The following is a 14,632-nucleotide window of genomic DNA, read 5'->3' as shown; positions in this document are numbered from 1 at the left end:
AGGGGAGCGGAGTCAGACTACACCTCACTGCCTCTGAGACCCACTAATAATAAAAATAAGAGGATTAAACTAACATTGCTAGTAAACAAAAAAAGACTGAGATAACAGAGGCAGGGCTGAATTTTCTGATTTAACTCTGGCAGCATGCTGTCTTCAGGTTACATTGCATAAACCTTGTGAAAAAGTCCCTTTAAATCTTTGCACATTCTAGTCTTAGCAGACAAGGGAGCGTTGCTGATCTGTGACTAAGGATCTTCTTTGTACAAGTGTGCATACATTGATACTTGTCACTCCATCAGTAGGACCACCAACCATTTGACTGAAAATTTCAGAATGAGCATAGATTTAAATAAATAAGATATGTTATCCTAAATCTTTCCCCACAAGTCTAAATATAAATCTGTTCAGCTCCTCCTGCTCTATGGCCTCTAGATCAGTCAGTCTGTATCTTTAATGTGAATGTAAAGTATTGTCCTTTTGATGGGGTTAAAATAAGCCATCAAGGCTCCCGCAGTTTCATACAAAATCATCATGTAAAAATGTCTTTACATTTCTGACCATGGGTAACATTGTACTAATTGTGTTTTAATCTGTGATACAGCTGAAGAAAAAGACATTGGAAGTCACTGTATGGGATTACGATAGATTCTCCTCCAATGACTTTCTTGGGGAGGTAAGAAAATTCATTATCATCCAATCAACATTTACCAAGATCTGATAAATACTCTCCATGGGGCTGAAAAATAAGCATAGTCAATGACATGAGGATGACAGCACGCAGTGTTTATATCATTCAAAAGTACTATTTGATTGTGATACTTTCACCAGCAAACAGATGCATCTCTTAAATAAATTTTCAAACAATAATTTAAAGGAGTTCACCCATGAACAAATCTCATTTCAAAGTTGAACTTGATCAATAGATCTTGGAAGAATAATAATGTCAACAAATGGATGTGTTTAAAAAAATGTTCCTGAGCTGAGATAATTTTATATATATATATATATATATATATATATATATATATATACAGTGCCTACAAGTAGTATTCAACCCCCTGCAGATTTAGCAGGTTTACACATTCGGAATTAACTTGGCATTTTGGCATTGAGACATTTGGACTGTAGATCAGCCTGGAAGTGTGAAATGCACTGCAGCAAAAAAGAATGTTATGTCTTTTTTTATTTTTTTTTTAAATTGTGAAAAGTTTATTCAAAGGGTCATTTATTATTCAACCCCTCAAACCACCAGAATTCTGTTTGGTTCCCCTAAAATATTAAGAAGTATTTCAGGCACAAAGAACAATGAGCTTCACATGTTTGGATTAATTATCTCTTTTTCCAGCCTTTTCTGACTAATTAAGACCCTCCCCAAACTTGTGAACAGCACTCATACTTGGTCAACATGGGAAAGACAAAGGAACATTCCAAGGCCATCAGAGACAAGATCGTGGAAGGTCACAAGGCTGGCAAGGGGTACAAAACCCTTTCCAAGGAGTTGGGCCTACCTGTCTCCACTGTTGGGAGCATCATCTGGAAGTGGAAGGCTTATGGCACTACTGTTAGCCTTCCACGGCCTGGACAGCCTTTGAAAGTTTCCACCCGTGCTGAGGCCAGCCTTGTCCGAAGGTCAAGGCTAACCCAAGGACAACAAGGAGGGAGCTCCGGGAAGATCTCATGGCAGTGGGGACATTGGTTTCAGTCAATACCATAAGTAACGTGCTCCACCGCAATGGTCTCCGTTCCAGACGAGACCGTAAGGTACCTTTACTTTCAAAGCGTCATGTCAAGGCTCGTCTACAGTTTGCTCATGATCACTTGGAGGACTCTGAGACAGACTGGTTCAAGGTTCTCTGGTCTGATGAGACCAAGATCGAGATCTTTGGTGCCAACCACACACGTGACATTTGGAGACTGGATGGCACTGCATACAACCCCAAGAATACCATCCCTACAGTCAAGCATGGTGGTGGCAGCATCATGCTGTGGGGCTGTTTCTCAGCCAAGGGGCCTGGCCATCTGGTCCGCATCTATGGGAAGATGGATAGCACGGCCTACCTGGAGATTTTGGCCAAGAACCTCCGCTCCTCCATCAAGGATCTTAAGATGGGTCGTCATTTCATCTTGCAACAAGACAACGACCCAAAGCACACAGCCAAGAAAACCAAGGCCTGGTTCAAGAGGGAAAAAATCAAGGTGTTGCAGTGGCCTAGTCAGTCTCCTGACCTTAACCCAATTGAAAACTTGTGGAAGGAGCTCAAGATTAAAGTCCACATAAGACACCCAAAGAACCTAGATAACTTGGAGAAGATCTGCATGGAGGAGTGGGCCAAGATAACTCCAGAGACCTGTGCCGGCCTGATCAGGTCTTATAAAAGACGATTATTAGCTGTAATTGCAAACAAGGGTTATTCCACAAAATATTAAACCTAGGGGTTGAATAATAATTGACCCACACTTTTATGTTGAAAATGTATTAAAATTTAACTGAGCAACATAACTTTTTGGTTTGTAAGATTTATGCATCTGTTAATAAATCCTGCTCTTGTTTGAAGTTTGCAGGCTCTAACTTATTTGCATCTTATCAAACCTGCTAAATCTTCAGGGGTTAGATACATAGAGTCCAACATTACATTAGAGACACACAGCAGCTGCCCCTCACTTGGGACGCTGCATTGTGTGTCAGAGCTACTCACAAGTAGGAATGAAAACAGGAGAAAGACGAGTAGAACTGCTTCGCAATATATGTTTTTTTATTCTATATTATTATCTTACTTTATAAAAGTTGGTAGACAAAAAACACACAATACACATATATAATGTAGATACAATAATGGAGAAAAAAGAGGCAAAGAGGAGGGATGTTAAAAAAGAGGCACAGACAAAACCTTCATGAATAATTGTAAAAATACTATCATACTACCATAATATTGTCATAGAGGTTATATCAGACAAGATGAACAATAATGCTGACAAACCCCTTTCCTGTGTGCTGTCATGTATAATTATCGCACCTGTATGTAATTACAGTAGTGCAGAAATCTCACACAGAAAAGGATCAAACAGAGGGGCATAAAAAAAAAAATCTATCTATGCCAGTTATGTGTCCAATATAACCTCTAAAATGCCCAGAGCAAAAAACCGCACATGTGTACATTTATTTCATCAGGCTTATAACCACACCATCAGCAGGCACCATTGGTAAGTAACCCATTTTACATATATAAAACAGAGGGTATAAAGGGGGTCTGCCAGGCTGGCTATATATCAATACGGCATTTATCACACAATGTGAAAATCACATGTACGTGCATTCAGCTTAGTAGGCATATGACAAATGACAATGAGGTGGTTATGAGTGGAGTCCCGCCAATTCCAGTGTCCCTTACTACTAATCGTTTGTCAATACACTAGATCAGCATTAAAAGGAAGTTACCTCATACTACTGCAGTAAAGGGAACACAGACATAGGCAGGGGCCCCATACATACCACACTGTGCAGTCAGTAAGTGTAAGTCCAGTCAGGAAGGCTTGTCAGGTGTGGAAGGGTTAAGTCCCCCAGGGAGTCAGACTCCCTGATGAAGCAACCGCGCACAAGCTAGGTTATCTGTGAAACGTACGTCGGAGTTTTCTGGGGGACTTAACTAGAGATGAGCGAACCGGTCCCGGTTCGGCTCGAGGCCGGTTCGCCGAACGGGGGTCCCGTTCGAGTTCGGTTCGTCGAACGTTCGACGAACCGAACTAGAACCAATAGGCTATAATGGGAGGCAATCACAAACACATAAAAATGCATTATAAATGTACACAAACAGTTAATAAACATTGCCATAACACTTACCGGTCCTCGCGATCCCTTCTGCACTCTGTCTCCTGCCGCTATTCCATCCGATGATCGCTGAATCCTCCCGGTGACCTGCACTGCCAGCAGAGATGCAGGACCTATCGTGACGTCAAAATAGCCATGTGACCAGTCACGTGGCTATTATCTCATTGGCTACAGACTGGTCACATGACTATGACACGTCATGTAGGACCTGCGAGTGCATCTCTCCGGTACACGGTGCACATATGTGTATCGCCGTGTACCGGCGACATGCTCTAGCACACGGTCGACTCCCCGTTCCGTTAGGGACCGGCTGACACAGCCGGTCATTAACGGAGATCACCGTTGCCATAGCAACGCAGTTAGCGGTGACGTCACCGCTAACCGCGGCTCCGGGAGCACCGTTGCTATGGTAACGCGTCTGTCAGCGTTACCGCTAGCAGCCAGCACTGATCACTAACAGAGTGAAGGCTGCACGCTGCTTCCCGATTGTAGTGAGCATTGTAGTGAGGATGGAGGTTCCCCAGCCCCAAGTGATGCCCCTCACTACAATCGTCACTACTACTACACTAGAAAGAAAGAAGACAGAAGAGCAGGATCGTGGAGGGCTGACAGGGGTAATAAAGATGGAGTCTCTAATGTGTCTGTGTATTTATTTCTATTAAAGTATTTCTCTGTGTGGTGTCTTTTTTTAACCCTTTATTGGAGATTCTTAATGGCCGGGTCAAACGTGCCTGACATTAAGAATCTCTGGCTTAATACTGGCTGGTAAAACAAAGCCAGTATTAACTCATGATTACCCAACAAGCCACCCGGCTCCAGGGCTGTTGGAAGAGTTGGATACAGCGCCAGATGATGGCGCTTCTATGAGAGCGCCATTTTCTGGGACGGCTGCGGACTGAAATCCGCAGCAGAGGCGCCCACAAACCTCGGGCTAACCTGTGCTGCGGATTCCAATCCCCAGCTGCCTAGTTGTACCCGGCTGGACACAAAAATAGGGCGAAGCCCACGTCATTTGTTTTTTAATTATTTCATGAAATAAGTGAAATAATTAAAAAAAACGGGCTTCCCTATATTTTTGGTTCCCAGCCGGGTACAAATAGGCAACTGGGGGTTGGAGGCAGCCCGTGGCTGCCAGCTGTACCTGGCTAGCATACAAAAATATGGCGAAGCCCACGTCATTTTTTTGGTGGGCAAAAAACTTCTGCATGCAGTCCTGGATGGAGTATGCTGAGCCTTGTAGTTCTGCAGCTGCTGTCTGCTCTTCTCCATACAGACAGACAGCAGCTGCAGAACTACAAGGCTCAGCATACTCCATCCAGGACTGTATGCAGAAGTTTTTTGCCCCCTGAAAAAATTATGTGGCTTCGCCATATTTTTGTATGCTAGCCAGGTACAGCAGGCAGGTACGGCTGCCCCCAACCCCCAGTTGCCTATTTGTACCCGGCTGGGAACCAAAAATAAAGGGAAGCCCTTTTTTTATTATTTCATGAATTTCATGAAATAATTAGAAAACAAATGACGTAGGCTTTGCCCCATTTTTGTGTCCAGCCAGGTACAACTAGGCAGCTGGGATTGGAATCCGCACCACCGGTTGGCCTGAGCTTTCTGGGCCCCACTGCTGCGAATTGCAGTCTGCAGCCACCTCAGAAAATGGCATTTTCATAGAAGCGCCATCTTCTGGCGCTGTATCCAACTCTTCCAGCACCTGCCTGCTATACCTGGCTAGCATACAAAAATATGGCGAAGCTCACGTCCTTTTTTTGTAGCTTTTTGGCAAAAAAAAAAAAAAATGCTTCCCTGGATTTTCCATTGCCAGTGAAGGTAACACCAAGCAGTGGGGGTTAGCAGCCAGTAGCTGCTTGGATTACCCTTAGCTAGCAATACAAAAAATGCAGTGGGAGCTAACATATATTTTTTTTAATTATTTATTTAAATAACTAAAAATAAAATGGGCTTCCCTGTATTTTGATTGCTGGACATCACAGTGCTGTAAAAATAAATCTTTAAAAAAATGACGTAGCGCTCCGCGGTATTTTTGATTCTCAGCGCAGATAAAGCAGACAGCTATGGGTTGCCACCCCCATCTGCCTGCCGTTACCTTGGTTGGCAATCAAAATACAGGGAAGCCCATTAATTTTTTCTATTTAAAAAATAGTTAAAAAAAAAAAATTACGTTGGGTCCCCCCATTTTTGATAGCCAGCTAGGGTAAAGCAGACGGCTGTAGCCTGAAAACCACAGCTGGCAGCTTTACCGTGGTTGGGGATCCAATGTGGAGGTCCCCTCAGGCTCTTTTTTATAATTATTTTATAAATATTAATAATTACACAATAAAAGTAGGGGACCCCCCAAATTGGATCACCAGCCAAGGTAAAGCGGACAGCTGTGGTCTGGTATTCTCAGGGTGGGAAGGTCCATAGTTATTGGGCCTTCACAGCCTAAAAATAGCAGGCCGCAGGCACCCCAGACGTGGCGCATCCACTAGATGCGCCAATCCTGGCGCTTCACCCCAGCTCATCCCGTGCCCTGGTGCAGTGGCAAACGGGGTAATAAATCGGGTTGATACTAGCTGTAAAGTCACCTGAGATCAAGCCCAGCAGTTTGTGATGTCATGGCGTCTATTAGATACCCAACATCATAAACTGTCAGTACTAACAAAAACAAAAAATCGACAAAAGAAATTTATTTGAAAAAACAGTCCCCAAAACATTTCCTCTTTCACCAATTTATTGTAAGAAAAAAAATAAAGGGGTCCCACGACGACTCTGGACCGTCTAGAATATGGGGGGGAGACACTCAGGGAACGTATCCCCCATTTTCTAGGAGTGCGGACCCTTCATGTGAGGAGTGTGGGTGCAATGAATCTGCACTCACTCTCCCCGGGTCCACAGCAGCAGAGTCCATGTCGTAATGGTTGCTACCAAAGCTGCAATGCCCTGCTCATGAGGTAAGGGCATGCCTAATCAGGAGAACTACTGTAGAGGAAGCTCTGCTCACTGGTATATAGGTGCTCAGAGGTAATAATAGATAAAATTAGTGAGTAACCTCGGCACTCTAAATCTCCCAGACTAAGTCAGTAAGTCACAACGGATAGTAATGCAAAATCACTCTTTATTGGTCCGTATTAAGAAAAAAAAAATTTCATAAGCATATATGTTTTTGTCCAAAACAAGTTACAAATGACGTTTCGGCCTGAGCCTTCGTCAGATTGGACTTATCTGCATGTAATCATGAAAAATGACAATAATCAGTATCACATAAGAGTGAGAGAACAATAACATAAACTCGAACAATGTAGAGGTACAATTGGGATGCAGCAAAAAAATTGCAACACAGCAAGAAATGAAACACATGATACAAATGTCATAATACAGTACAAGGACAATATAGTAATGACAAATATGGGGTCAGAGTAGACTTAGACAGCTCTGGTACGAAAGAGATGTCAATCATAAAGTAACATGTGCAGTAGGTGTAGAGCTACACTATGCATGGCAGAGCTAATGGGTAGACCGACCATAGAAAAAGTAGAGAAAAAGTGGAGAAAAAGTGGAGAATAAGTGGAACATAAGAGGAGAAAAAGTGGAGAAAAAGTGGAGAAAAAAGTGGAGAAAAAGTGGAGAAAAAGTGGAGAAAAAGTGGAGATTAAGAGGAGAAAAAGTGGAGAAAAAAGTGGAGAAAAAGTGGAGCATAAGTGGAGAAAAAGTGGAGAAAAAGTGGAGAAAAAGTGGAGCATAAGAAGAGAAAAAGTGGAGAAAAAAGTGGAGAAAAAGTGGAGAAAAAGTGGAGCATAAGAGGAGAAAAAGTGGAGAAAAAGTGGAGAAAAAGTGGAGCATAAGAGGAGAAAAAGTGGAGAAAAAGTGGAGAAAAAGTGGAGCATAAGAGGAGAAAAAGTGGAGATTAAGAGGAGAAAAAGTGGAGAAAAAGTGGAGCATAAGAGGAGAAAAAGTGGAGAAAAAGTGGAGAAAAAGTGGAGAAAAGGTGGAGAAAAAGTGGAGCATAAGAGGAGAAAAAGTGGAGATTAAGAGGAGAAAAAGTGGAGAAAAAGTGGAGAAAAAGTGGAGAAAAAGTGGAGAAAAAGTGGAGCATAAGAGGAGAAAAAGTGGAGAAAAAAGTGGAGAAAAAGTGGAGAAAAAGTGGAGATTAAGAGGAGAAAAAGTGGAGCATAAGAGGAGAAAAAGTGGAGAAAAAAGTGGAGAAAAAGTGGAGAAAGTGGAGAAAAAAATGGAGAAAAAGTGGAGATAAAGTGGAGAAAAAGTGGAGAATAAGAGGAGAAAAAGTGGAGAAAAAGTGGAGAAAAAGTGGAGAATAAGAGGAGAAAAAGTGGAGAATAAGTGGAGAAAAAAATGGAGAAAAAGTGGAGAAAAAGTGGAGCATAAGAGGAGAAAAAGTGGAGAAAAAGTGGAGAAAAAGTGGAGAAAAAGTGGAGCATAAGAGGAGAAAAAGTGGAGAAAAAAGTGGAGAAAAAGTGGAGAAAAAGTGGAGCATAAGAGGAGAAAAAGTGGAGAAAAAGTGGAGAAAAAGTGGAGCATAAGAGGAGAAAAAGTGGAGAAAAAGTGGAGAAAAAGTGGAGAAAAAGTGGAGAAAAAAGTGGAGAAAAAGTGGAGAAAAAGTGGAGAAAAAGTGGAGAAAAAGTGGAGATTAAGAGGAGAAAAAGTGGAGAAAAAGTGGAGAAAAAGTGGAGCATAAGAGGAGAAAAAGTGGAGAAAAAAGTGGAGAAAACGTGGAGAAAACGTGGAGAAAAAGTGGAGAAAAAGTGGAGCATAAGAGGAGAAAAAGTGGAGAAAAAAGTGGAGAAAACGTGGAGAAAAAGTGGAGAAAAAGTGGAGAAAAAGTGGAGAAAAAGTGGAGATTAAGAGGAGAAAAAGTGGAGAAAAAAGTGGAGAAAAAGTGGAGAAAAAGTGGAGCATAAGTGGAGAAAAAGTGGAGAAAAAGTGGAGCATAAGAGGAGAAAAAGTGGAGAAAAAAGTGGAGAAAAAGTGGAGAAAAAGTGGAGCATAAGAGGAGAAAAAGTGGAGAAAAAGTGGAGAAAAAGTGGAGCATAAGAGGAGAAAAAGTGGAGAAAAAGTGGAGCATAAGAGGCGAAAAAGTGGAGATTAAGAGGAGAAAAAGTGGAGAAAAAGTGGAGCATAAGAGGAGAAAAAGTGGAGAAAAAGTGGAGAAAAAGTGGAGAAAAAGTGGAGCATAAGAGGAGAAAAAGTGGAGATTAAGAGGAGAAAAAGTGGAGAAAAAGTGGAGAAAAAGTGGAGAAAAAGTGGAGCATAAGAGGAGAAAAAGTGGAGAAAAAAGTGGAGAAAAAGTGGAGAAAAAGTGGAGAAAAAGTGGAGATTAAGAGGAGAAAAAGTGGAGCATAAGAGGAGAAAAAGTGGAGAAAAAAGTGGAGAAAAAGTGGAGAAAGTGGAGAAAAAAATGGAGAAAAAGTGGAGAAAAAGTGGAGAAAAAGTGGAGAAAAAGTGGAGAATAAGAGGAGAAAAAGTGGAGAAAAAGTGGAGAAAAAGTGGAGAATAAGAGGAGAAAAAGTGGAGAATAAGTGGAGAAAAAAATGGAGAAAAAGTGGAGACAAAGTGGAGCATAAGAGGAGAAAAAGTGGAGAAAAAGTGGAGAAAAAGTGGAGAAAAAGTGGAGCATAAGAGGAGAAAAAGTGGAGAAAAAAGTGGAGAAAAAGTGGAGAAAAAGTGGAGCATAAGAGGAGAAAAAGTGGAGAAAAAGTGGAGAAAAAGTGGAGCATAAGAGGAGAAAAAGTGGAGAAAAAGTGGAGAAAAAGTGGAGAAAAAAGTGGAGAAAAAGTGGAGAAAAAGTGGAGAAAAAGTGGAGAAAAAGTGGAGATTAAGAGGAGAAAAAGTGGAGAAAAAGTGGAGAAAAAGTGGAGCATAAGAGGAGAAAAAGTGGAGAAAAAAGTGGAGAAAACGTGGAGAAAACGTGGAGAAAAAGTGGAGAAAAAGTGGAGCATAAGAGGAGAAAAAGTGGAGAAAAAAGTGGAGAAAACGTGGAGAAAAAGTGGAGAAAAAGTGGAGAAAAAGTGGAGCATAAGAGGAGAAAAAGTGGAGATTAAGAGGAGAAAAAGTGGAGAAAAAGTGGAGAAAAAGTGGAGAAAAAGTGGAGAAAAAGTGGAGCATAAGAGGAGAAAAAGTGGAGAAAAAAGTGGAGAAAAAGTGGAGAAAAAGTGGAGAAAAAGTGGAGATTAAGAGGAGAAAAAGTGGAGCATAAGAGGAGAAAAAGTGGAGAAAAAAGTGGAGAAAAAGTGGAGAAAGTGGAGAAAAAAATGGAGAAAAAGTGGAGAAAAAGTGGAGAAAAAGTGGAGAATAAGAGGAGAAAAAGTGGAGAAAAAGTGGAGAAAAAGTGGAGAATAAGAGGAGAAAAAGTGGAGAATAAGTGGAGAAAAAAATGGAGAAAAAGTGGAGAAAAAGTGGAGAGAAAGTGGAGAAAAAAATGGAGAAAAAGTGGAACACCCTTTGGTGCCTTTCATGTGGCACTAAGGGGTGCTTAGCTTTGTATTTAGCCAAAAAAATGAAAAAAAAATGACATAGGGTTCCCCCTAGTTTTGTAGCCAGCTAGGGTAAAGCAGACGGCTGCAGCCTGCAGACCACAGCTGGCAACCTCACCTTGGCTGGTAATCCAAAACTGAGGGCACCCCACGCTGTTATTTTAAATTAAATAAATAATTAAAAAAAAAAAACACGTAGGGGTCCCCCAAAATTGGATCACCAGCCAAGGTAAAGCAGACAGCTGGGGCCTGATATTCTCAGACTAGGGAGGTCCATGGTTATTGGAATCTCCCCAGCCTAAAAATAGCAGGCCGCAGCCGCCCCAGAAGTGGCGCATCCATTAGATGCGCCAATCCTGGTGCTTCGCCCCAGCTCATCCCGCGCCCTGGTGCGGTGGCAAACGGGGTAATATTTGGGGTTAATACCAGATGTGTAATGTCACCTGGCATCAAGCCCTGGGGTTGGTGAGGTCAGGCGTCTATCAGATACCCGACATCACCAACCCAGTCAGTAATAAAAAAAAAATACACGACAAACACATTTTTATTTGAAAAAAACACTCCCCAAAACATTCCCTCTTTAACCAATTTATTAGATTGAAAAACAAATCCAGGTCTGGTGTAATCCAAGGGGTTGCCATGACGATGCACACTGTCCCAGTCAATGAAGAGCAGGATGTTCCCCATTGGCTGGGAGAGCAGTGCAGTGACCTGAGCTAACATCAATGGGTCAGCCCAGGTCACTGCAGGGGGGTGACAAGTGCTGCTGTCAGCGAGGTACATTACCTGCGCTGATCTCCAGCACTGCCGACAGCCCCTGTCACTGAGGTCAATGACCGGCGCCTTCACATCAAGTATCGCGAGAGGTCCGTGACGTCACCGCCAGTGTCAGTCTCGGGTCGGAAGCGATAGGTGATGTGACAAGCGGCGGCCATGGAGGACAGTGACAGCGCTGAGGTCGGGATGGCGGGACTTCATCACCACAGGTAAGCCGAGCGAGCGAGCGAGCGAGCGGGCGGGCGGGCGGGCGGGCGGGCGGGCGGGGGGGGGTGGGGGGGGTGGATGTGTATGTATGTGTACATGCCGCGGGCAGGAGGGGGTGGAGTGAGCTGAGCGGGAAAGTGTGGGCTTCCTGCACGTAACTAAGATAAACATCGGGTTACTAACCAAAGCGCTTTGCTTGGATACCCGATGTTTATCTTGGTTACCAGCTTGTGGCAGGCTGCCAGCGATGGCTCCTGCTCACTGTAGCTGTAAAAAGCCCTGCTTTTTGCTGCTAGAACCATTCTCGAACGTATCTAGAACTATCGAGCTTTTAGCAAAAAGCTCGAGTTCTAGTTCGATCTCGAACAGCCCAAAAATCACTCGAGCTGCGAACTGGAGAACCACGAACCACGAACCGCGCTCAACTCTAGACTTAACCCTTCCACACCTGACAAGCCTTCCTGACTGGACTTACACTTACTGACTGCACAGTGTGGTATGTATGGGGCCCCTGCCTATGTCTGTGTTCCCTTTACTGCAGTAGTATGAGGTAACTTCCTTTTAATGCTGATCTAGTGTATTGACACACGATTAGTAGTAAGGGACACTGGAATTGGCGGGACTCCACTCATAACCACCTCATTGTCATTTGTCATATGCCTACTAAGCTGAATGCACGTACATGTGATTTTCACATTGTGTGATAAATGCCGTATTGATATATAGCCAGCCTGGCAGACCCCCTTTATACCCTCTGTTTTATATATGTAAAATGGGTTACTTACCAATGGTGCCTGCTGATGGTGTGGTTATAAGCCTGATGAAATAAATGTACACATGTGCGGTTTTTTGCTCTGGGCATTTTAGAGGTTATATTGGACACATAACTGGCATAGATAGATTTTTTTTTTTATGCCCCTCTGTTTGATCCTTTTCTGTGTGAGATTTCTGCACTACTGTAATTACATACAGGTGCGATAATTATACATGACAGCACACAGGAAAGGGGTTTGTCAGCATTATTGTTCATCTTGTCTGATATAACCTCTATGACAATATTATGGTAGTATGATAGTATTTTTACAATTATTCATGAAGGTTTTGTCTGTGCCTCTTTTTTAACATCCCTCCTCTTTGCCTCTTTTTTCTCCATTATTGTATCTACATTATATATGTGTATTGTGTGTTTTTTGTCTACCAACTTTTATAAAGTAAGATAATAATATAGAATAAAAAAACATATATTGCGAAGCAGTTCTACTCGTCTTTCTCCTGTTTTCATAAATCTTCAGGGGGTTGAATACTACTTGTAGGCACTGTGTATATATATATATATATATATATGTATATATATATATACACAGTACAGACCAAAAGTTTGGACACACCTTCTCATCTCTACCACAACTATTAAGAGGAGACTTTGTGCAGCAGGCCTTCATGGTAAAATAGCTGCTAGGAAACCACTGCTAAGGACAGGCCACAAGCAGAAGAGACTTGTTTGGGCTAAAGAACACGAGGAATGGACATTAGACCAGTGGAAATCTTTGCTTTGGTCTGATGAGTCCAAATTTGAGATCTTTGGATCCAACCACCGTGTCTTTGTAGAAAAGGTAAACGGATGGACTCTACATGGCTGGTTCCTACCGTGAAGCATGAAGGAGGAGGTGTGATGGTGTGGGGTGCATTGCTGGTGACACTGTTGGGGATTTATTCAAAATTGAAGGCATACAGAACCATTAAGGCTACCACAGCATCTTGCAGCGGCGTGCTATTCCATCCGGTTTGCGTTTAGTTGGAGTATCATTTATTTTTCAAGGGGACAATGACCTCAAACACACCTCCAGGCTGTGTAAGGGCTATTTGACTAAGAAGGAGAGTGATGGGGTGCTACGCCAGATGACCTGGCCTTCACAGTCACCAGACTTAAACCCAATCGAAATGGTTTGGGGTGAGCTGGACCGCAGAGTGAAGGCAAAAGGGCCAACAAGTGCTAAGCATCTCTGGGAACTCCTTCAAGACAGTTGGAAAACCATTTCCGGTGACTACCTCTTGAAGTTCATCAAGAGAATGCCAAGAGTGTGCAAAGCAGTAATCAAAGCAAAAGGTGGCTACTTTGAAGAACCTAGAATATAAGACAGATTTTCAGTTGTTTCACACTTTTTTAGTATTTCATGCCACATGTGTTAATTCATAGTTTTGATGCCTTCAATGTGAATCTACAATTTTCAGAGTCCTGAAAATAAAGAAAACTGTTTGAATGAGAAGGTGTGTCCAAACCTTTGGTCTGTACTATATATATATATATATATATGTGTGTGTGTGTGTGTCCCTGCTACGTATATACTGTGTAATGGCTGTGTCTCCGTATAGGGACATGGTCGGATCATACTACATCTCCTGGATTGGGGAGGATGCAAAAGAGAGTATACAAATAGCACAGCAGGGGATCATAGCTGATTTTTTCTGTGAGGTAAAACATTTTTCTGCGTATTTTTAAAAAATGGTTACTTCAAAGAATGAATAATTTGCAATCACTTGCTGTAATGTCTGTATACTTTTTACTTCCTCCTCTGCTCAGGAGATGTGTTATGATCAGACCATATACTTGTACAGACAGACATGACCATTACATAGCAGGGACAGATATATAAGATTATCTCAGCACAGAAATTTTTTTGAAGCACATTTTAAATGAAATCAACTTTAAAATAAACCTTGTGAGAAAACCCCTTAAGCTTTAGTTAGGGTGATACTATATTCAGAGCAACCATGCAATGCACAAAGCTGCTTCTGCAGATCTTTACAGTGTAGGTTTAGGGTTCAACAGGGGTGACTGGACTTTCCTATCTGACGATGATGCACCTACTTTTGGTGCTTGCAGGTCTTTACATAAGCTATGGCTTTTTTTATAAGAGTTTCTCAAAATGGTTGTCTCCTTTGGTGAAAAGTTTCTTTCCATTGCTTTCTTGTGTATTCTGTCTTTTTTTTCTTCAACCCACTATATGATTTTAGAGATTTGAGCCATTTTGGTTGTGGACATTTATATGGTCTTTGTAATGGGGTGCATTGCTCTCAGGGTAATTATTCAGAGGACCCTAAAGACACACCCCCAGAGAATCATGTAAGCCATGCCTCTTTGGTAAAGACCATAAAAATAGCACAACATAGAAAAGGTCCATATCTCTTGACTCGTATCTCATATTTTAAAAAATTAAAAAGAAAATACTCAGGTAAGCAGTGAGAATAGAAAAGTAGCCACTTTTGACCTAATGACAACTCTTTAATTATATATTATCAGAATAAAATATATAATATATAGGCAAAAAAAAATGCATAT

General features: G+C 42.0%; 1 protein-coding gene across 5 annotated transcripts in view; it reads left to right on the top strand.

Moving 5' to 3' along the window:
• Positions 1–14,632, top strand: part of PCLO (piccolo presynaptic cytomatrix protein) — a 540,339-nt gene that overhangs the window by 412,120 nt on the left and 113,587 nt on the right. For all 5 annotated transcript variants that reach the window (XM_075345226.1, XM_075345222.1, XM_075345224.1 and 2 more), the window contains one exon: positions 602–673. In XM_075345226.1, coding sequence (XP_075201341.1) covers positions 602–673 — 72 coding nt within the window. The remainder of the gene's footprint in view (positions 1–601; positions 674–14,632) is intronic.

The sequence above is a fragment of the Anomaloglossus baeobatrachus genome, chromosome 4 (assembly GCF_048569485.1).
Source record: "Anomaloglossus baeobatrachus isolate aAnoBae1 chromosome 4, aAnoBae1.hap1, whole genome shotgun sequence".
In the NCBI taxonomy this organism is placed as follows: domain Eukaryota; kingdom Metazoa; phylum Chordata; class Amphibia; order Anura; family Aromobatidae; genus Anomaloglossus; species Anomaloglossus baeobatrachus.
This window is presented reverse-complemented; position numbering and strand designations above follow the sequence as displayed.